The sequence below is a fragment of the Manacus candei genome, unplaced genomic scaffold (assembly GCF_025592945.1).
Source record: "Manacus candei isolate 608988 ecotype Guabito, Panama unplaced genomic scaffold, ASM2559294v1 h1tg000018l, whole genome shotgun sequence".
Classification (NCBI taxonomy): domain Eukaryota; kingdom Metazoa; phylum Chordata; class Aves; order Passeriformes; family Pipridae; genus Manacus; species Manacus candei.
In genome coordinates this window covers 10,637,954-10,661,378 of record NW_026138066.1, presented here as the reverse complement: position 1 = coordinate 10,661,378, position 23,425 = coordinate 10,637,954, and the positions used below count along the sequence as shown (strand labels likewise).

At 38.2% G+C, this 23,425-nt stretch overlaps 2 protein-coding genes across 6 annotated transcripts in view; one reads left to right on the top strand and one right to left on the bottom strand.

The window, feature by feature from the left end:
- Positions 1-13,412, top strand: part of WASHC4 (WASH complex subunit 4) — a 41,881-nt gene extending 28,469 nt beyond the window's left edge. For 2 of the 5 annotated variants that reach the window (XM_051784362.1, XM_051784366.1), the window contains 10 exons: positions 246-350; positions 1,225-1,359; positions 2,102-2,210; positions 2,666-2,732; positions 3,434-3,520; positions 4,028-4,175; positions 5,466-5,562; positions 6,053-6,249; positions 7,143-7,242; positions 8,668-10,939. In XM_051784362.1, coding sequence (XP_051640322.1) covers positions 246-350; positions 1,225-1,359; positions 2,102-2,210; positions 2,666-2,732; positions 3,434-3,520; positions 4,028-4,175; positions 5,466-5,562; positions 6,053-6,249; positions 7,143-7,242; positions 8,668-8,735 — 1,113 coding nt within the window. In that variant the 3' untranslated portion in view covers positions 8,736-10,939. Of the gene's footprint in view, positions 1-245; positions 351-1,224; positions 1,360-2,101; positions 2,211-2,665; positions 2,733-3,433; positions 3,521-4,027; positions 4,176-5,465; positions 5,563-6,052; positions 6,250-7,142; positions 7,243-8,667; positions 10,940-10,977; positions 11,917-13,309 lie in introns of those variants that run through there. The other 3 variants (XM_051784364.1, XM_051784365.1, XM_051784363.1) reach the window with 3 other exon arrangements.
- APPL2 (adaptor protein, phosphotyrosine interacting with PH domain and leucine zipper 2) overlaps positions 13,314-23,425 on the bottom strand; it is a 32,761-nt gene continuing 22,649 nt past the window's right edge. The window contains exons 10-21 of the mRNA XM_051784374.1: positions 20,062-20,220; positions 18,699-18,887; positions 18,357-18,399; positions 18,223-18,279; positions 18,020-18,108; positions 17,422-17,574; positions 17,247-17,299; positions 15,796-15,970; positions 15,231-15,267; positions 14,983-15,123; positions 14,272-14,319; positions 13,314-13,462 (exon numbers count right to left, since the gene is read on the bottom strand). Of these exons, the coding sequence (XP_051640334.1) occupies positions 13,334-13,462; positions 14,272-14,319; positions 14,983-15,123; positions 15,231-15,267; positions 15,796-15,970; positions 17,247-17,299; positions 17,422-17,574; positions 18,020-18,108; positions 18,223-18,279; positions 18,357-18,399; positions 18,699-18,887; positions 20,062-20,220 (1,273 nt within the window). The 3' untranslated portion in view covers positions 13,314-13,333. The remainder of the gene's footprint in view (positions 13,463-14,271; positions 14,320-14,982; positions 15,124-15,230; positions 15,268-15,795; positions 15,971-17,246; positions 17,300-17,421; positions 17,575-18,019; positions 18,109-18,222; positions 18,280-18,356; positions 18,400-18,698; positions 18,888-20,061; positions 20,221-23,425) is intronic.

Here is a 23,425-nt window from a genome sequence, read left to right as displayed (position 1 = left end):
AGATATAGTCTCAATAAATATGGGAGTCTCAGTGGAACATCTGCCTTGGAATTGTTGAGTCACAGCTCTGTAAAATTGGAAGAACCTACCAGATAAAGTTTGTGCATGCTGCATTTCTTTGGTTCTTTCCCTAATCACCAGTTATCAGCTGCTTTCAGAAACAGAATATGTGCTACTTAGATTGATAATATATCACAGAACCAGTTCTGAGTAATTAACTTTCTTTTTCCCTCTGTGCCTCCCAGATCTTCATTGAAAGAACAAGTAATAACAAACACTTGAACACCATCAATATCCGGCACATTGCTAATTCAATTCGAACTCATGGAACAGGAATCATGAACACAACAGTGAGTATCTTTTGCACTGTTGTTGGATTATTTTTTTTTAATTGTGCATGAAAGCCTCCAAAATCCTGCATCTCCTAATAGTTTGTCATTGTTCAGTTTTAATAATGTGATAGTCTCCATACAGTGCCAAAGATATTTTCAGGTTGATGCTTTCCAGTCTGCTGCTTAACTTTTACCTCTTTGCTGTTTTCTTTTTTTCTATTCTTCTGGTCCTATCAAAAAAAAAAAAAAAAAAGAACCTTGCTGAAATAGTGAACCCACTCTCAAGTCATTACTTTCAAAGTGGAAATTATTAGAAAAATAAGGTTTTAATGGTTTTTTGCAGTATTCTTCTGAGAGTGGGGGCTTCAGTTTCTCAAGTGCTTTTACATTTCCTGGTAATGTAGAATTACTCACTTCTGATTGTGAGTAAGCTTATTTACGCAGATAGAGAAGCATTAAATATGTAGGGTAGAAATGTACTTCTGCCTTAGGGGAAAGTGTTTTAGAAAACTTTGAGGAAGTGAAAAAGGTGTGTCAGGAGGTTATGCAGATTCTGTGACTTGACTGAAGAATTTGAGCTTGTCTGCCCATTTCAATTTGAAATGTTTGTGTTACTTCAAAAGGATAGTCACAGGATATTCCAGACAAACTAATGGTTATGTCATCGACTGAAATAGTGAACTTGTCCCTTGATCTCTCTGCCTTCCTGAAAGAGAGTAGGCCTTCTAGGAGAATGGTTTTCTTTATTCTTTTAAACCAGTGAAATTAAAAAAATATGCTGAGAACTTATAGTCCAAGGTACTCAGGCATCTTCTGAAAAAAGGCTGTTAGATGTGTTTGTTACTTTGCTAACTTTTTTGATATGACTGGTTTTTTTCTTTTTGTCCTCTAGGTAAACTTCACTTACCAATTTTTGAGGAAAAAGTTTTATATTTTTAGCCAGTTCATGTATGATGAACATATCAAATCCAGACTTATCAAAGACATCAGATTCTTCAGGGAAGTCAAGGATCAAAATGATCACAAGGTATTGCAGTTTTTGATGGCTTGAGAGTAACTTGGCTATAAGAACTGCTACTTTTATGTGACTGAAGGTGCACCAAACCATAACACTCCTATTATTTGTGTATCTCCATACAAAGTGACATCTCTTGTCCTAGCAAAATGCAGTGTTACAAATGTCTATCTTCAGGATGGCTTTTTTCATTCTGTCTGCTCTGTAAACATGAGGCTGGCTAAAATCATTCTCCCAGTGACCTGAAAAGGATGATTAGATGGGGTAGTAGGTTATTGGAGGTTCTTAATTTCTGGTCCAAAACATGCTTAACAGTTGTCAGTTTTGAATAATAAGCTTATTCAAATTGAATCTAAAATGATGTGAACGTGTAGTACTCATTCCCGTATGTCAGGATTTGGGGATGAGGGTCTGATTTTTCCCTGCTAGAAAAATGATTTCTGAAAAATTTGAAGACTATGTACTTAGTAAAATGGACAGCTGGCTTCTTTGTATGTCATGTGCTTATTTCTCTTAGGAATACTTTCTTGTTCTCAGTAACACTTCTGTTTTACTTCTCAACTTGCAGAAATGACTTAGCCAAATGACTTTTGTCATGTAATGCAGACAAACAGGTATATAATTTATAAAAAAAATGAAACTGTAGATGTGAAGTAAGACTACATTGCAAATAGAATTGTATTGATATGATGACTACTTTTTTTCCTAATGATAAGTAATTATTCTTACAAATTATTCTAAAATATTTTTCTAGTATCCCTTTGAAAGAGCAGATAAATTCAACCGTGGCATCAGAAAACTTGGAATAACCCCGGATGGCCAGAGCTATCTTGACCAGTTCAGGCAACTCATAAGTCAAATTGGTATGAAATGCTATCTAAGATGTTGTAAATGTTATTAAGTGAAAGAGATCTTCGTGGCCTAGTAGCTGAACTTTTAGCTCAGGCTAAACCTAGATTTAATTTCAGTCAGACAGAAAGTAGTTCACTTGTAGCCCATGCTAAATAAATGCTCTCATCTAATTACACAGTAATGTCATTTGCATGTCTCAATCCAAAATATACTTAGAGTTTGCAAACATTCCTGTTCCCTTTTCAGCTCTTTTCTTTATGTTAATGGAACTGACTTTTATCCATATTGAGTGTATTTGCTAGTAAAAACATAAAACTGCTAAGTTCATGTACTTAAAAAATGGCCATATACCCAGCTAAAGTATTATATTAATTTACATTTCAGAGCTTATAGGAGCTATGAAAAGTGTGTGTGTGTGGATTTAAGTAATTTCAAATTACTTTTTTATTTTTTCTTGTTTTTAAAGGCAACGCTATGGGTTATGTACGAATGATAAGATCTGGTGGACTTCACTGCTGTAGTAGTGCAATTAGGTACTTCCACAAATATTTCATTTTTCTGTTTACTCCTCCTCATTCCTTTACTCCCTATTCTTGTTGGTATTCCCTAGATTCTTATCCATCCCCAATGAATTTTGAAAAGGTCTATTTATATGCCTTCATTCAAGGGGAATTATCAGACAGTGCTGGAATTCAGAACTGTACAATCATTGCCATAAACCACTAAAAATAAAAGAAATTCTATGGAAAAACCCTGGAAAAATGTTAATAGAATGTACACATAAGACATTAGTCTTTAAGTCAGTAATTTCTGATGTTAATCACTTCAAGGGCGTATTAAGGAAAAATAATACAAGCCTTGAGGAACTTGGAAAAACTATGTCTTTTTTCTGTATAGATATTGTCTGTGCTTATAGAAGGTTATCAAAACATAGTGACTTTTACATAGTAAGAAATAGTTTTTTTGCAAATTAATATTAAACTTAGTTACTAAGGGCATCAAAAGATACAGAGGAGATGGTAGTCCAGTAAAAGCAGAAGAACAAATAATGGTGTGTATGTGTTTAGAAGTGAGGCTAATAGTGCCTGGATGAAAATGGTATGGCAGATAAGATATAACTTGAAGTAAGTAGTTCAAGCCAAGAAGATTAAATTAATTGAATTATAAATTAGGGGTAGATACTTCAGTGAACATAGACAGTTGAGCATAATCCTAACAAACAGTAAGTTTTCAGGTTTGTTCCTGATCTGGAGGATATTGTTAACTTCGAAGAGCTGGTGAAAGAAGAAGGACTCTCAGAAGAAACACGAAAAGCAGCAAGGTACACTGACATCATGCCTTTGAGGTCTGGGGCAGGGATGGGATGAGAGAATTTTAATTTTATGTTTGTAAGTGCAGGTATTATGTATGTGTGTTAAAAGTTCAGCTACCTTTATGCAAAAATATTTGCTTCAAAGCAGAGAAAACAGAAAGAGTTGTTTTGAAAATGCGAAGTGGCACTGGAACTAACAGACTGTTAGAGCCTGGTGTCCTGATGAAATCCTTGTTGTTAAAGACTAACAAACTTTCTTCACCATGTGTCCGAGTTCTGCTTTTAGAATGTGCAGGGCCTCAGGTAGAAAAAATGCAAATATTCTATTCATAGAGCTTTCTTGAGGAAATTAAATCAAGAAACATGATTCAAATTGGCTGTGGAGGAAGGGTACTCTTTTCCAAATACTGGATTGTGGGTGTACCAGAGGGTGAAGAGAGGGTTGTTATCCCAAGAAGTGAGTAAGCAGAGAAACTTCTAGCAGAAACCAGGTAACACATTGCTTACCCTCTGCAGGCAGTTGGACTCTGTGCTCAGTGACCTCACACGTAACTTTGCAGAAGGAACAGAGTACTTCAAAATGCTTGTGGATGTATTTGCTCCGGAATTCCGCAGTCCAAAGAACATGCATTTGCGGAACTTCTACATAATTGTTCCCCCACTGGTGAGTATTTGCATTGTACCAGGACTTATTTTAAAGAAATGTGTCAGAGCAGGTTTGTGTTTAAATATGTTGTATTAGACTGTTGACTATCACATTCTACTTTCTTCCCTGATTAGTTATTGTTTTGAGTGTGGTTTCGTTGATAGTTGTCCAAAGCCATGTTTTTCTTTATTTATCTCAATTCACATAGTAGCACTAAAAAGGTGCTTGTAGAAAAGCTACTTCTCCTTGAATGAAATTTGGAGAAGCCAAGTGAGTTTTAAACCATATTCTTCATGTGTCTGCTCTTTCTGCATCCCGTTGGGTATCTTTAGGCTCTTTTAGTGTCATGTTCTAATGCAGTAAAATTGGGGCCCTCTCCATTGCAGTTGGACCCGCTCTTAATAATAAGCTTTGCTTAGAACGAGATCAGCTGAATGGAAGTGATGCACACTTGAGTCCAGCATTCTGAGCATTTGGAAGCAGTTCAGTTTAAAGGCCAAAATGATCCAGATGGATTGATATGTAACATCCCATTTTAGAAACTAATTCAGTAGTGTCGATGAGCCATAAGCTTAAGACTGCGAGAGGACAGGTATGTCATGGTCATAGAAGTGAGGAAAAATAAAGGCTCATGACAAATACTTTTGTTATTTTTCCTTTTCTTCTGAGGAATTTTTTGTGATAAATACAGTTTCAGGAATATACCATTCATTTTAGTGTTGAAAAGGCATTTCAGTATAGTTAAACTTGAAACTGTCATAGGTTTTCTGAAAGTTAATTTACTCACATTTCCGTGTCTCAAGAGTAGTTATTGCATATTCAAACACATACCAATCACTGGATCTATTGTACAACATCATTGTAAATTTAAGACTATTGGAATATTTCTACAGTTTTCTAAACAAAGTGAAATAGCAGCAGTAGCTTTAAAAGACTTTTATTTTAAGCTTTCCAGGAACCTGGGCTATTTTATTTATCCTTTATTTGTTCATATGTTTACCTCTAGTAATCACCAAAAGAATATGAAGTAACAGAATCTGAAAAGAACAGTGAACATTAAGATCTACCCTTTTTTTTTTTCACTTACACATAGGCAAATGTTTTCCAAAGCTTTACTTACTTTCTTCCAAAAAAAAAAAATTTTAGAAAAAGGACAAGTTTTAGTACAAAAATGCATAGGGATGGGCCACACAATTAGCACAGCTTTGGGCATGCAATTATATTCATAGGTAGCAGCATGTGTGTGAACGCCTTGTGAAATTTGTGAGTCTCTCTTTGTGATTCCAAGACAGCTTTTCACTTTTTCAGACCGTCAATTTTGTGGAGCATTCAATCAGTTGCAAGGAGAAATTGAATAAGAAGAACAAAAGTGGAGCAGCTTTCACTGATGATGGGTTTGCCATGGGTAAGTTGCAGCACACTCAGTAGCCTTTAGTAAGCCAACGTAATGAATATTTGCAAGAAATGATTTGTTTATACTTTGTCTATTCCCATAATTAAAAATTCCGTCATTTAAATTTTATTTGTCTTGGCTTCAGCACAGTGAATTTGAGGGTTATGGTTGTGTTCAGAATCTCCTGAGCATGGAATAGCTGTGTATGGAAGCAGACAGTTTTATCATATATTGGTGTTTCCAAATTTCTGTCAAAGCTTGTGGATCTCAACCAGATGAGAAGGAATGCAAGTATTTGGAGTTGTGAGGTGTTAGAAAACTGAAGCATGTTCCTTAGTGTGATTATTTTTTTCCCCTGATCTGATAAATTTAATTGTAAATTAACTGCAATTTAAATTATATTTGTGGGGGAATTATCAGCTTGGGCTGATCCATAGAAGACGTTCACAAAATGTTTTGCAAATTGCATGTTGACTTTGGTACATGGTTTGTTAATGACTAGGTGTGGCTTACATTCTGAAGCTTTTGGATCAATACCAGGAGTTTGATTCTCTGCACTGGTTCCAGTCTGTTAGAGAGAAGTATGTGAAGGAAATAAGAGCAGTAGCTAAGCAACAGAACGTGCAGTCCACTAATCAAGATGAAAAACTACTACAAACTATGAACCTTACCCACAAGCGACTGGAAGTTTGTTTACAGGTACAGCATTGGCCTAGTTCTCTATTCTGTTCTTTACTGACTTCAGAACTTACTCATCACAAATCAGGTATCTGTTTCCTGATGGATCTCATAGAGAACAAAAACCAAAGCATTGTCTACAGCAACAGTGCAAAACAAATATAAACACTTGAGGTGTGTGATCCAAATAAGAAGTCATCAGTGTTTGTGATATTTGAGTGGAGTGGGAAGGCCTAGTTGAATGGAATTCTGTGTCCCATGGAGTTTGAAATCTAATGCAGCTAATTTCTAAATGCTTAAATAGGAGAGAATAACCTTTTGGTTAAATTTTGTGTAAAAAGATTTTACATAACACTGTGAACCCTCAGAGTTGCCTGTGTGTTAAGTTTGAGCTGCTAAGTTGAATGATGCATTAGCTGTCAACTGGAGGAAAGATCCATTTGAATTTTGAAGCACTGCAGCTCTGTGGTGTGGTGCTTTCTCTATCTTGATTTGAGAAGGCTATGAGACAAATCTGTAGTTGGCTATTTATACAGCCCATGGTTACGTTCTGTCTGTTGTTGAAATAGATAAAGCCCTGTATGTTCTCATGATTCCCAGGAGTGTGCACTGTGTTTGGTCCTCTGTGTTAAGAAAACTCATCACTGAACCTTGTTCAAAAACTGATCAAGGTTGCAGTGATGCTGCTTTGCCTAAGTTGCCCTTTCAAGGAAAGGCTGACATTTGCTTTGTAAAATGCATGTGAATAAGGTATGAATGGAGAAAGATTTATTTTTTTTTTTCAGGAGCATTTAAGAGATTTAAGATACTGAAATCTAGTTGCCTAAAATGCTCCTGAAAAATCCCATTGGTATCTGTCTGCAAATTCATTCTTCTCATACACTGATGCTCCTCTTCTTTATCTTTTCCCTTAGGAATTTGAACTCCTTTATTTTTCACTAAGTAGTGCAAGAATTTTTTTCAGAGCAGATAAAACTGCAGCAGAAGAAAACCAGGAAAAGAAAGAAAAAGAAGGTGGGCAAATGCTACACATAGAACATTTTGGCTCATGAGAGTGTGGGACTTAGTAGGGAGGGTGCTTTTTTTTCTTTTTTCCATAGCTACTTTCTTGCTGGTGGGTTGATTCAGTATTTCAGAAGGGGATTTGTGGGGCCAAGGGTGATAGAGAAGTCAAGAACCACTCATGAAGGCCCTCTTTGGAACAGGTGAATTTCAAGCTGGGCTTCTGGGGTGTAGAAAAAAAGCAACACCACAAAAAAACCCAACAAACCCCAAAAAGTCTGGGACAGGGAGAATATACTTGCAGTAATATGAAGTTCAGGAGCTTCAGCATCATACTTTCCCCCTCAATTACCAGTGTTGACAATGACAGCTTTTACTGGTACAACCTTAGCTGGTATGACATAAAGTGGTGTTTTTCACCTGTTGTTTACCAGCTGTTTTTCAACTTACAGAGGCAGATGATGCAGTTACTATATGTATTCAAATGTTTATGATATGTTTTGTCTCCCATTGAATTATATATTCCAAGGGTAAGATCCTACTTTGTGTTATGGTCTCTTCACTAGGTACCGTGGGTCTCTTACATTTATTATTCTTGCTTATATATTCTCCCTCATGAATTCTGAAAGATTCTCTTGGGTATGGGAAAATTCTTTCCAAAGAAATCAGTGCTTCTAAGGATGAAGATACAGAAATGCAGTTCAGTCACAAGTTACTTAGAAACTCAGATAGCAGTGTATTAAAAATTGAATTGGTAGATAATTTTCCACTATAGCATTATCAAAAGTATAAGTGACCTGTGTGATTACAGTCACTGGAGGAAAAGACCAGTTTTCTTCTGCACTAGGAAAACAGTTTGTAAAGAAAGAAATCTTTTAGCAAGAATTTATATTCGATCATATTCAGTGAAGTTGCTCAAATAATCATTCAACTCAAAAAAAAAAAAAAGCCAAAGAACTCCAAGCATTGTGGTAAGAATAGACATACTACTCTGGTGTCTGTAGGAAAGCATTCTGTAGAACATCAGTTACTTAATTATATTTTAGGATGAATATTCACTGTTGTGATACCTGTTCAATTCCCCAAGAAATGTGTTTTGTGGTGAGAAAAGCTTGAAACACATACCAGGGTGGAAAGTTTTGAACACTGTAATATCTTTGCCTTCTACTGTGACATTTGGACTTGGATTCTGCAAAATGTGTGAGGAAGTATGTGTAACTTCTAGACAAGTACTGCTGACTGAAGAACCTTTCACCCTAAATATAGATTTCTTCTTAGGGCCAGGACCCTTTGTGCTGTAAGGTCACTTTACACATACTGACCATGAAATACTGCATCACGGGTTGTTATGACATCAGCATAATATATATATGCTAAAGTTTTTTATTGCTTTGATTAAAATGTTAAACATGATCCATGTCTTTTTTATTTTTATAGAAGAATCTGGTAAAGCAAGCAATGGAGATCTTTCCAACTCTACGGCTGCAGAGCCTGTTGTGAAATGACATGGCTGGTACGAGCGGTGATTACTTACTCCAATAACTCGTGTTCTTGTCATCATCAGTAACACTCTGTAGGGGTAAAAGCTCTAGAGTTGATTTACTTGCTTTGTTAAACCCAAGAGAAAATGTATGCTAGCATCCAGTGAGGCTAGGTCTGTGTTTGTCTATATTCCTTGTAGGAACTCCTATTTTTCAGGAGTTTGCATTATTTACAGCACTTTCTTTAGATTGAAAATAATTATATAAAATGTTGCCCTGGGAGGTAGTTATTTTAAAATGTGCAGATAAAAAAACCCCTTATTAATTTCTAGATGCATTCTTGCATCTCTAACACAGCATTAAAAAAAAAAACAAACCACAAACCAACTCACAGGCTGTTTTGTCCAAGATTTGAACTGGTGCATCTCTTCAACCAGAAAACAAATTGAATCAAGATATTGTGTGTATCTGTTGTCCAAAAAAATAATTCAGATGTTGTTGTGCAGTCCTGCTGCATTTAATACAGTCACAGATTACACTGTAGATTTAACAGTGTATCTTGTGAATGTTTGTTAAATCTATTACACAAAATGGAAGTCCTTACTGCTGTTTTATTCCAAACCCCCTTATTATTACTATAGCTAGTATTTGTACTGTGGAACTAAAGATCCTGTCAGGCATTTATTTTCCCCTGCTGTTTTTACCTCCTTATCAAAGAATGGGAAAACCAGAAAAGTTAACATGACAAATCACTTCTCATTTCATACCGAAGGTCTGATTTGCATCCACAGAAGTAAGGAAATCCAGAGCCAAGACAGAACCACAATCAGCTCTTCCTTTTATGACCAGACACTGTGATGGGTGTCTGTAACTATTAAGTGATCTTACAGTTCATGAATATGTTGTGCCTAATTGCAAGTTTCAGCCTCAATTCTGTATTTCCAGCCTTTGTAGGTCTGTTGTACTGTCTGTGTTGTTCATACAGTCTTACATGCCTCTTTATTAACAATACTTGCACTGCAGGCTCAGAAGCTGCTGAACACTGTGAGAACTCTATATAACATCTGTTCATGCCTGCAAGTAGAGGTTCTAGATTGTGCAAGAGTTACTCAGATTCCTAACTTAAGTAGCTAGACTTAGCTTAAAAGAAAACACAACTTTCATTAAAAGATACAGGTGTGTTTTAATCTCCCAGAACATAAAACAATTCTAGGTCTTACTAACTAGAATAACCTACTCTAGGCAGTTTAGTTGAGAATTACCCTTGGGTTTGTTTTTTTTTTTTTGGCACTATTAACTGTGTTTTTAGACCATACTTGCTTTAATACTTGTTTTAATGGCTCAAATTGTTCCACCCACTCTTGGGAACCACACTGGTTAAGACAATTCCTGATGTACTTCTGATTCACCCTTTCCTGCCAGTCACTTCAACATTCAGACAGCAAGGATGAATGTTTTGTCACAACTGGAAAGACCAGACTGATATGAAAGTTCCATTTGTTGGTTCTGAAAACATGACAGAGAAGCTTCCTGGACTGTTAAAATCAGCTGGGCTCATTAAAGTTTTGGTTTTTTTTTTTTAATTCATTATAACTGCCCTAAAGAATGCTGCATTACTTGATTTATATTTTTGCTTTTTTTTTACTTTGATACAGTTTTGTTCTTTTTTAATTTGTGTACATTTTCTTTTTTGACCAAACTGTGCCTGCACTGAACACTCAGTAGCACTGCCGAGATCAGCATTCTCTCTGCTCATTTCCGTACTGCTGCAGTAGCTGTGCACATATTTCCATATTCCTCTCTCATCTCAAGTCTTGGAGTGGAAGGGCCAAACACTACCTTTCCTTCTTCCACAGCGGTGGCAGAATCACATGCAGGTGGTGTTCATTTCCCCCAGGATGGCCCCACTAGGTAGCTGTGTGCAGTCAAGACAAGACCCACACTCTAATCTGTGCTTGTGTTCTCCCTTCTCCATTTTTTATTTTTTTTTTGGAAACACACTATCTTGGAAAGGTCAGACTGTTGAACATAAGGTGAACTGAGTATTGTGTTAGTATAGTGGTCAACAAATTAATTTGGTTCTAGTAATGGAAATTCTAGAGGAAAGACAGCCTATTTTTATAGAAGCTTGTTCAATCTGGGAGACCTGAATGTATACTCTATGTGGCAAAATATATACATACACAAATATGTAAAGTGATAATAGAGCTATTCTTGCTAATACAGGACTGTAGTTTGTATTTCCTTCTTTCTCTTTGTCATGTAGCAGCATATACATGCAGACTGACTTTCGTGTGAAATACCAGGTGGGTCCCGGGTTTGGATGTCACACATGACACTGAATCGCATTACGTCCTTTATTCCCCCCACAAGGATATGGAAGAGGTGCAAAATTCATGCTGTGGTGCTACTACTCTTCTCATTGCTTTTGCCCTCCTGCTCCAGTTACAGGAACAAAATGGACCCTTATCCAGTCATGTGGAGATGAGACGATGGAGCTAAAACAAAATATCCCCCAAACTAAACCAGACATGCTCACTTGAAATTGCCAGGGCTGATGTAAGTGAGGATGATGAGGTGTTGCAGGTACATAAAACACCTCTAGGTCTTTTCCCCTTCGGGATGGGTGGAACAGGCTGAAGGCCAGGCTCCAGCAGGCAGCTGCCACCACTGCCCTCGTGTGTTCAGTCTTGTGACCAGGCTGCTGCATGTGGAAGTGGCAGCAGCTGCTCTGCCAGAGGTCTGGCACCCTTCCTTCCCACACGGTGCTGTGCCATTTGTGCCAGGAGCCCTGGGCTGCCTTACCTGTCCCCCTCGCAGGATGATGGCTGGGGGAGCAGAGCACGGACACCCAACTCCCTTCCAGCCCCAAGATCAAGGCCTTTGCAGTGACTGGTGACCAGGAATGGCCCCAGCAGCACCAGCTGGTCAAACTGCTGGTGCTGAAGGGTAGATTCTGGAGGTCCTAATGCAGTCTGTAACCAGAAGTAAATTTGAGTTTCATCAGATATCCATCAACAGCTGTTTTCAGCTTCTCAGGTACAAAGGACCAAATGTAATACTTACTCGTGTTTCCTAACTCATTGTACAAAAGGGTATTTTGTTACTTAAGTCTCTTTGGTTTGTGAGTAGAGAACATGTACATAAAACTGTGTTAATAAATGCAATTTTGAGAACCTTATTCTTAGTGTCTTGAGTAACACCAGGTTAACAGGTGTTAATGTTTTTAATAAGACAGCTTCAACTTTTATTTATAAAGAAGTTTTTGTGTCAGTTACTAACAGGTTTCTTCCAGGGTTCTTTTAAACATTCAGTAACCAGTTAAATTTATTCCACATCAAACACTTTCAAACTGGGATCTTTCAGATACTGTTTCACAGATTCTGCTTATAGAAAATGTACTCTCCTAGTAAGTGACTGAGAAGAGTTAAATTAAGTTTGAGGAGTTTCAGCCATTTTTTCTAGATACCTCATCTTGATTAACACAAACTATACTACAGATTACACCCATTCCCCCCATAACAGCTGTTTGTTTATTTTTGTTTGTTCTTGCAAAGTACACTTGCTCATGTTTTCAGGAAGGAAAAAAATGTAAACTTATTAGCCAAAGGTCTCTAGTATCTAAGGAAGGTACTATGAGACTTGTCAATGCATTGTAGACTTATCTAACATTTTATTGCTCAGTTTCTTAAAACCAAAGATTGCTGGTAGACTCAGCTGTTGCACGTCACCACAATGTTAAAAATACAAAGAATTCTTACTATAAAAGTACTTATTTGCCCTACTATTACCATCTCTGGCAACGTAATGTTTAAGAAACCTAACCATAGAAGAATTGTACACAACTAACATGCCACATTTGTTGACTACTTCTGAGGTTTGCATGTCAGTGGTATTTAGAATAATAAATCAAAGAGGTACATTATGTCCATTACTTAATTACAGAACGTGAGTGTGGTCCCCATGAAGGTAGGAGTAGGCACTTAGATTTGTTTTGTAAGCTTATTCTAGATGCAATATAAAAATAGATTATATTAATAGGAAAAATTTAGTGTTTAACAAATTGTTTTGTAAATAGGCTAACACAAAATCTTGTTACACTTCAACTAGACTAAAAATAACTTCATCTGAAAAAAAGTAGATAGTGCATTTTTAACCTTCATTCAGATGCACATAATCATGCAAACTATGAAAATTGACTATGGTAGGAAAGTTGAGGCCTGGTATTTGTTAAAGGAGCTGACAGCTCACACGACTTTCAGGGGAATTGGGGGCTGCTGTGTGTGTGTGAAGAAATGCCATTACCCCTCGGTGGCTGACAGCTGTGCTCTCCTGCCAGCAGCAAGGGGCTTGGGCTGAAACGTTTCCTGAAGATTGTCAGCTTCCCAGACACAGCTACACCCTACACATTCACAAATGCAAAATGCCTGGAAGGCCAAGTCCTGCTGTTGTTCCACTGTAAAGCCAGAGGGAACTCTGCTGCAGAGACGCCGTGTGCTCTCCCGCAGGAAAAGAGAAGCTGGCCTTGGGTGTGCGCAGGTGACTGAAACCCAGAGATTCTTGCAAAATGACTCCCTGCTTTTGCTGCTCCCACACAGGCTGCAGGAAGTGACAGGAGCTTTTTATGCCTCTGATTCTTCCCCTCCTTCATGCACGGTGCCATCCTCTTCTGACAGATCATTCAGAAGCATGAACTTTCCATCATTTGTTAATGGCACAGACTTCATTAGCTGAGCTAATGCTTCTGGGTCCTGAAGAAAAAGAAGAGAGGTCAGCAGGCTGCAGCAGCATTTGAGAATACAGGTTTCCCAGTATTTCCAGTACTTCTTGCTAAGGTTTTGCAATTTTTTCTTTTTTTTTTTTTTTGGACAACCTTTACTCTAAAGATTTGAAACATAAATAATACCTTTTGCTTAAGTAAAGACACCTCTTGGGTACATAAGAAAAAAAAATAATTTTACTCTTTAGTTACTGAAAAGCAAGGAGAAAAATAACTGTCTCAATAATTTGTTATACCCATGGTTATTGCCTGTGACTACAAGCTCATTCCCCCATCCTGTTCTCAAATTTTAGCAGCAAAAATATACAGCAAATATTAATGTATTAATGTCACTTCTATATAGATAAAATGTATCTACAAGGGACGGGATAACTTTGCCATTTGTTGTAAGTGGAAAAACACTTCAATTTTTCATCCCTAAGGGAGGAAAGAATATGAGTTTCTAAAAGTGAAACAGCAATGTGTGTGATTTTACACTTCATCCCAAAGAGTTGGTCTGTTTTCTTGAAAACTTTGCTCACATCTCCCTTTCAAACATGAACAAGTGGATTTGTATAGTTCTGAATTTGATTTGGGGCGGCACATTTTATCTCAAGTCATGCTACTGAGAAATCAAACTGGAGTTTATTTTTGCTGTGTCAAATAATGTCTGCAAATAATGTCTGTGCAAATGTCACAGTAGGAGAAGTAGTAGTTATTTTTTCTTAGTCACACCAGAGGTACCCACAAAGCAGACCATGATGTATCAGCACACAGACATGGGGAATGAAACAAACTTACCTTCTGTGCCTCAATAATTTCTTTTCCCAAGCTAATGGCATAGCAAATCTAAAAAGAAGAAATATATGTAACAGTCAGTTTAATTTTGGTTTGGTTTTTTTGTTCCTTAATTAGGACTTAGTCTTAAATCCAGGCCTAAAAGCAGAGGTGAATACCAAGTTGCCATGCTAACTATAGAAAAATAAAACTATCTTGGATTCAGCTTCAGAGCTCACTGAGGCTGGTAAATCTTTGTACTCTACTCAATTAGTTTTATTCACCAAACTTCATTTCCAAACCTGGGCGAGTGCATGTAAGGCTGTTAAGACAAAAATTCTCCACCCCCTTCCTCATTTCTGTTGTTATGGCATGCAGCAAACACCCCGTGGTGTTAGCACAGCACGGCTGCCTTGTCTTTCAAAGTTTCACAGAGGTACGTGTCTCAGCATAGCTGACATTCCTTTTTGTTAGTGCTGCTGCTAGACAATTTCCCCTCTCTCTTAATTCTGGTATTAGCAATCCCACCCTTGCTTCCTTGTTGTACATGCTGCTGCATTATCAGTAAATCTGGTCCGTTTTAGACAAAAGCCATCAAAGGCTTGCATGTTAATGTGTTTTCTTGGCAAGAAATCGAGCTGCTCTTGTTTCTGTAGCACTGTTTCCCAGGTGTGTAAGCCAAGAAGCCAAAGACCTGTTTTCTAAATAAAGTATTTTATTAAATGTTATGCAAACCTTTTCCCCTTCTGTGTTGCTCTCAAAAACATACGCGCTCATGGATTCTTCTCCCAGAGCCTCAGTGAGGTGGACCACAAAGCCAATCAGTCGCCTGTTTTCCTGGTGGGCAGCAAACTGTGTCACACTGGTGAGTTCAAACTGGAAAAGTAAAATTATTTGTTTTAACCAGCATACAGTTTGCTTGGTCAAGGGCATGTGACTGAGTAGTCAGTGGAAAACTGGATTCAGAAAGAAAATTTACTTACACTTGTTCGTGTAACTTGGGTTTGAGGATCTATTAACCTACAATTACATGCAGGGGAAAAAAAAAATTATTTTAGAATGATTCTTCGTAATTTCAAGGGGCTTTATGATAGAAGGGGAATCACTTTTGCACTTTTACAGGTGAGGAAACACATACAGAATCAGATGCTTTATCTGTGATTGGCAAAGTTCAACTCTAGACCCTGACTCTCAGCTGCCTGACATGCACAAGTCAGAGCACCTTTCTGAATCACTCACTCAGAAAGGATCCTGAGTGCATGGGCTAACACATGATGCAGAGGGACATAAACACACCCCAGCTAAAGGGAGTCTATCTTTGTGGGGCCTTGTAGCCCCATGGTATCCCCTAGAATTTGGTAGGATGTTCTTACAACTTAGTCAGGAGGATGATTTCTAGATCCTACAGCATAAGAAAAGATACATTTTTGTCTAAATAAAGTGACTCTGGGGATCTTGCTTCCTCAAAGAGCGTATGTCTTGGAAAAACAAACCCCAAAATACTCTATTAATCACAAGTTGTATGAAGAGAACAATGTTGACAAGTACCTCAAGTTCTTGCTGGTGACCATGAGATGGGATTCAGTCATGCGGAATATGTTGTGGATGGCACGAGCAGCCAGCACTTGTCTCATAGCTTCATAAATCACCTCACACGTGCCATCTGACTGAACAGCCATAGATCCTAAAAACCGAACTACAAACATCTGCTGCAGGAGCGAATCTGGAAGACAAAAGGCATGACTTCCTTCACTGTGCTACTTCAATTTTCCAGTAACTCAGGTTATGGAATTATTTTATTGACTCTGGAAATTCAGCAGTAAGCCTGTGGTTGGTGACCGTTGCAAGCGGTGGCTTCCTGCCATGAGCCACACAGTGCCCTGACCCAGTTTTACACAGTGCGTGAACAGGCAGCAGTGTGGAGGTGGGGAAGGAAATGATTGCAGTTGCTTGGGAGCCTTAAAAGTGTAACTGGTCTTTTTTTATTTGTTTGATTAGCTAGTAAAATTCCCTTGCCTGTCGTGCTATCAGGTGCACGTAAACTGCAAATAAACTGCGATAAATTTATGACTGTGCACAAGCCTTGGCTTCCGTCAAATTAACTCTTAAACTTGAAGCCCTGTACATTCTTCACTTTCATCTGTCCTTCTGACCTTCCATGCAGTTGGGTCCAACGAGGTTTTCATTAAATCCTTCCTTGCTCCTTGACTGTCACCGTAAGACTGACTTACAAGTAAGCAGCCATTATGCAGCAAAGCCAGCGTTTGCTCAGGCTCCCTGTACGGCTGGTGGTGAGCAAGGGAAAGCAGGTCCTGCCGAATGTGACTGTTCAAAGGCCACAACAGCTCTGTCTGCACCTTGCAACCCACCTAACTCACAGTGGGACAGCTCATGCAGGGGGAGGGCTCACATCAGTAGGTTCTGCTTTGGTTCTTCTGAGTAGTTTTCTCACTGGGCTGTGGGTTCCAGACAGTGCTTGTGACTGGCACAAAGATGAGAACAGCCAGGGCCAAACCCTACAAGCACTCAGGGAAGGTCAGAACTGTTGTCTTTCACTGGCATGTCACTGGGAGGAGCTTTATGCTGGGCCTCTGGGAGATTTACACTGTGGATCTCAAAGTGCACATTGGTAAGGAATGGCTACAAAGCAGCCTCAAACTTGAACCGAATTATAACAGAGTACCATCAACCACTTTTCTAAAGAAGTCAAAAGCTACTTTAAAAAACAAACAAAAAAAGAATGGAAGAAAAAAGAAAAGCAAACAAAATCTTTTTGCCTTTAAATAAACCTGATCTGGAATACAGCTTGGACTGAAAAAAGGTGTTTGTTTTCACAGGTAGCACTGTTTAAGAGACTGGCTTCTGAAAGGTAACTACCTTAGCGGTACTATGGGTCTGTTACCACTGCTCTATGGTGTTAGTTGTTTTCCTTATAAGACACTAGGTAGCTGACAGTCTAAAATCCTGACTAATTTTATCTGGGAAAAAACAGTACTGACCTTCCTCCTCATCTTTGCTGCTGTCTTCAGATTCCCCAAATGGGTTTGCACGCCTATGAAACAAGAATTAAAACTTTAATTACAGATTCTGGTCACCATAAACACATGCTGCAATACCTCATCTTCTCCCCTAAAATCACACTGTTAAAGTGATTGATCACTGTCTCGGCCATACCTGCTGCCTCTATTCTGGTCCAGGAATTCCATGGCAGGCAATACGATATCAAATTGAATTGGTGTTCCAGGAGCAATGAGTTGTGTGGAGTCCTGAATATCACCTGATTCACTGGGAATTATTTTATCATTTTCCATATTCTTTATAGTCTGGCTAAAGTGAAAATGGAAAATAAAATATGTTTCAATCAGTGACACCCTGCCTTTGCTCTGGAAGGCAGACAAGATTATTCAAAAATCCAAAGCAGGACAGAACCACTATATAATCACAAAAATAAGATATTTTCCTACTGATTTGTTACTGAGACCTCTAATAGGTAATTAATCTCTGGTTGGTTGGTTCGGGTTTTTAGACATAATATTATTTAGGAAAAAAGTTAAGTGCTGGTATATTAAACCTGAATGCAGATCAGCTCTGAGTGTGGGCTCACTTTCAGCAATAGGTTGCCATTTGTCTCCCTGCCCTACAGTGTCCATATTCACAGCTGTGTTACAGAGACCTGGACTTGTGTCTACAGGTGTCAGTGACAATCCTGATGTCTTAAGACCACTGAGGCCCAGACTTGTTAAAATCGCGGACGTGCAAGGGAGAACGTTACCTGGGGTGGTGAACTTCATGTTTTTTCCCCAGGCTGGTAATGGGAGTCACTGCTTGCAGGGCTGTCTGATTCAGCTTGATTGCAGCTGCCTATGAAAACAAGACAGAACAGCTCTTTTACACACGTACTTTACATTACCATGGAAAGAATGATGGGAAGGCAAGTTGGAAGGAATGGACTGAAAGACAGAAACAAGCTCTTACCTCTGGATTGTCAGTGAGATAGATCTGTCTGGAGATGTTGTTTATAGCACATATCCACTGGAAGGGAAAAATGAAACTGAACTCTTCAAGCTCACTTGTATACAACAGTAACAACATTAAGAAAATATTTTTACCTCCTCATATTCTTTCTTGCTTTCTGCTTGAAGGGTTATACCACTGGAATATAAGCATAGTGTATAAGCTAAGAGTGGACTCCAAGGCTTATAATAACATCACCAAGCTTTATATCTATTTCCATCAAAGGAACACAAATCACGAATAAGCTGCAACTAAAAGATAACACATGTGCTGTTCAGGCAATTGTGGGCGAGGATTGGAAGGAACATGCTTTTAATTTGGAAACACCCTTCTGGAAACCCAGAAAAGCCTACTACTACACCAAGCATGTTTTAAATAAAAGAGCATCTGAAGGGGTAGGTGTGACTGGCTGTCCTCAAATAAAACCTGTCTCATACGCTTTTCCTGTAGGAGTAGTGATCTGAAAGCAGTATCTTCTGTCTTCGCAGTCTACAGCCATAACAGAGCAGTTGTCCAAGTCCTGAATCAATCCTCCAGCTACTGCTCCCCTGGGCTGACACATCAAGTTGCCACCTTGAGTGAAGAAATACAATCTTTCCCAAGTTGTAGTCACCAGACCTGTTTTACTGAAGAGAAGATGCAGTGATAAAGACTCATTACTATTTAGAAATAACTCCAAACATGTATGAAACTGCAAACATATCTTGACGCTAATCAGAACTTTATGTTCACCCTGGCATTTTTTTAATGATGGATCTCTGTTAAGAAGAAAAAGCAGCACCTGTTCCTAGCAAAGACTAATCCTTAATGAAAGCTGAAGAATTAAATTAATTACAAACATCCAAGTTAAAAACAGTATCTCCTTGTTAAGGAATAAAAGAATATTGAGTAACTGACATAAAATACTATTAAGCTATTTAGTTGATACAGTGGTGATTGGCCAAAGGTTGGACTCAATCTCAGAGATCTTTTCCAACCTAAATGATTCTGTGATTCTGTGAAGCTGGATTAAAAAAGGAAAGATATTTTCAAGCTGAAGAGTAGTATGAGCAATTTCAGCACAGAGAATCATAATTTAAAAAAGAATCTTCTCCAAATAGTATCTCAGAGACCATGACCTCCCTAGCTACGGAGTCCTATTATACTGTAATCCAACTCTTAGAATACTATGAGAAATTAATAAATGTCCACTCACAAAGAAAAAATTATTAGTCAAACAGAAATAAACTGATATTTAATCAATCACATAAACAGGGTTACTATATGCCACCAATATACATAACTCTTACAGAAGCTGATAGAAGATTTCATTTAGAAAATCTGCAGAAGTAACTCCACGTGTGGTAACATTCCAAGTTATGCACTTGCATTGTTCATAAAGCTTTTGTTTATGTAAAAGAGGTCATTTATGAAAACATGTGTTAATTACATAAAATAGCTGTTTATTTTTGTACACACTATGTTTTCTTTAGCCCTAAGATCTGGGAACAATCTGAATCCAGCCCCATCAGTTTCCAATTTTTAGCCACTTGAATGCAGAAAATTATTCCTGTAGGCAAATTCAACCAGAAGTAAACTTCTGTTTTAAGGAAAATAGTCTCAAATGCCTTTAATTTGCTTTAAAATTCTAAAACGCATTTCCAAGAGAGATACTCAGGGGCTAAAGAGTAGAGCTGCCACAGTGATTCAGGAGCCCCAAAAATCATTGCCTGAGAAGTCTTTATGACCTTAAAAAAAAAATAAAAATGTAGCAACTGCTCAGCAACTAAACAAATCAGCAGATAGCAACAATGTTCTTACTTTCTAAGATTAAGGTAGCCAGCCTTCTGGATGAGATTTCTATTGATAGCAGGTGAAGTTACATCAGAATCTGGGGTGTACACAGATTCATTAAGTGCAATTAAGTCCTGCTGGGATACCCTCATTTTTTCAGCTTCTGCATCCAGCTCTCCCTGTATGCTGAAAAAAAACCAACACAAAAAGAAACCCAAAGCCATCATTAGTCATTTTATACCAGAATACAGCTAACACCTGGAAGACAAAATGAACAAAAATACCAATTGAGATTATCTCGGAGAGTAGTGCAAAGATAAAGTATAGCCAATGGGTCAGAGGAAATAATTACTCCCATCTGTTCAGCACTTGTGAGACTCTAACAGGAGTACTGTGTTTAGTTCTGGTGCCCCAGCACGGGAAAGACAGAAACAAAGTCAAGCAAAGAGCCACCGAGATGGCTAAGGGATCAAAACATGTGACATGAGAAGCAGCTGTGAGAATTGCTTTTCAGTCTCATGACATGAAGACTGACAAGGAGGTCTTATAGCCACTTAACTACTTGATGGGATGGTATGCAGCAGATGGAGCTAGACCCTTCTTGAAGGTGTGCAGTGACAGGATGAGAGGCAATGGACACAAGCTATCACCAGATACTGCGTGTGCCACGTGTGAGAGAGAGTCAGAGATGGATGGATGCTCAAAACGTGACTGGACACAGTACTGATCACTCTGCCCTAACTGACTCTGCTCTCAGCAGGAGAATGGACTAGATGACCTCTTAAGGTTCCTACTGCAGCAGCTGTTCTTTGACTGTCATAAAAACAATACTAGCAAATATTTTATTTCTTTCTTAACTTTTCCAAACTTGAGGAGTTATTACCTGTATCCAGGCTAGGATACCTATTAGGAAAACTCATGGGTGAGAACATAAGGATACTTGCCATTCCATACCTTAGAAAGTCATTTACACCTGCAGCTATGCCATAAGTAATTTTCTCCCTATTTCCTGCCCAAGTGTTTAAACCTTTTGAAGAACATGAGCACAAAACATAAGGTGTACACAGCAAGACCAGAGATCCACATAAGTCCACTATCCTGTCTCTGACAGTGACAAGAAGACTGGAAAAGGGCAAGCCAAGGAGGTATGATTCCTCCCCTGCTCTCCTCCTCTATAGTCTTCTGTAGAAGTTGATGATATCCTGTAACTGTTGAAGGAATCTAGAGACACAGTACTGCATTTAGGTCAGCACTAAGCAGTGTCTGCCTGGCCAGATGAAGAGCCAACTTGTATCATGGTGTTACTCTGTTTCATGTTAGCTTATTTGAGGCTTTTTCATATTTTGAGAAAGCTGAGACTTCCTAAGCTCCCACATCACTTCCAAAATGAGACCAACTGAGTGCTTGCCAACTAGCCAAGTCACATGAGAGGGTGAGTTATAAAGGCTGAGTAATAACATCAGATCTGAAATATTTTAGACCATATTTTGCAAGCCAGTGCCTTTGAACTCTATCACTGTATGTCAGAATAAGAATTATTTAAATTCCATTTTTAAATAAAATGGAACTGTGCTGTCAGTTTTTACCTAAGTGCTACTTCAATGAATCTTTTGATCAGTTATTTTTGTTGCACCAGAAAATGCTTTTGACAGAACTTCCCTGGCATCTTCATGGTTCCCGAGACCAGATTCCTCTTCCTAAGGTGTGTTTATCCAATCTCCAAGGCAGAAAGGAGAGAAAAGCTGACAATTATGAAGTTATATCCATCTATGGCAATTAGGCCAACTGGTTACTGAAAATATGTTAGTGACCTCTCTCCTGTGTTTTCACACTGTTAGCAATATTCACTGAATAAATGAAAATGCTTTTAAATATGAAGACTGTTTCACAATGAGCTTAAACAGATGCAAGACCACACTACCACTGAAGTTCTGCAGCTGCACAAAGGGTCGCATCTGCTTCTTGTTCCAAGAGAACAAATCTGACAAACGGAAAGCTTTTAGCTTGATTAGCAAGCAGATCTGACTCACTGAGGCCTTGTGATCCCCAGCACTAAAAGAGGAGAGGAGTGGGCAGCACAGTTTTCAGTGGCTGTGTAATCTGAAGTCGTGGAACCACATCCTGTGTCAGTGATTGCTACGCTGCACACTGACGCTCAGAATTTTACAAGATTCTCTTTCAGTTTCTCCAAAGATGTCACACTCCTGCACTAGTTACATTTGAGTTGTACTTTCAAGCTTTACTGTGTGACAGACTTAAAACACAAAAAAACAGACTCTGCAAAATAACTGAGTAGACTATTTTTGCTGTACTGCATTTACTACTGTACATTATCCAGAAATCAAATCCATCAGACTTTGGAAAACAAGGACTTATTCTATGGTGAGGATCCAATGGTAGGATCCTCACTATGCCTGTGAGACACAAGGAAGATGCTCTAGATTTACTAAACAAAGGGTACTATTTCAATGGAGTTTAAAATCTGTCTTTCAGTCTCCAAAAATGCTGCACAGGCTGTAGAGGGATTTATTTCAGAAATGAGCATGCAAAGATATATAAACAAGATACATAAAAGAACAGAAAGTAAAGAATCCTTTAGTGAAAGAATCTACTATACAGAGCAATTATTTATAACACAATTCTCAAATTAACAAGCATGCATTATTTAAAATGCCACCAGAGTCAGAATAACTGACGATTTGGCTGCAGTTTGATATGAAAGGTATGAAGCAATAAAGTCAAGGACTCAGTTGGGACTAGGTGCTCTTTTAAGTTCCACTCCAAACCTTTAACATTCTATGATTCTATGATTAATGTTCTCTCTATTATGATTACATTTTAAATGTAAAGTTTACATTTACAGAGACTTAGTTCTAAAGAAAATGTCAATCTTCACTGCAAGTAGAAATGGAGGGGAGGTGTAAGAAAAAACCATCACAAAATGAGGAGTACAAAAGCAGGGCAGTTTATTGAAATTAGGACTTGGTCAAACCAGGTTGGACCCAGTGGACTAATACAGCTTACACTGGATGCAATGAATATGTTCCCTAGAGTGAGGAGTTTTGTTTCCCTTGTGTAGCTACAAAACACACTCTAGGCCCTAAATCCTTCTTTGAGAGGTTAATGGATTATTGTTACAGTACTATTATAGAGGATCCAATAAGTATAAATACCTCTAATTCAGAAAGCACTTTAGGTCTATTATATTAACTCTGTTAATCCATTTGTAGCTCAAATTCCATACTTTTGTACTTATGAAGAGACACAGGGATGTAAGAAAGCATGTGAACACTTACATAGTTCCTGGCTATACTGTAACAGTTCTCTCTGTAGTGTACTGACAGCATTTTCCTTTCCATGTACAAATGTATCTCCTTTCTACCCACTGCTG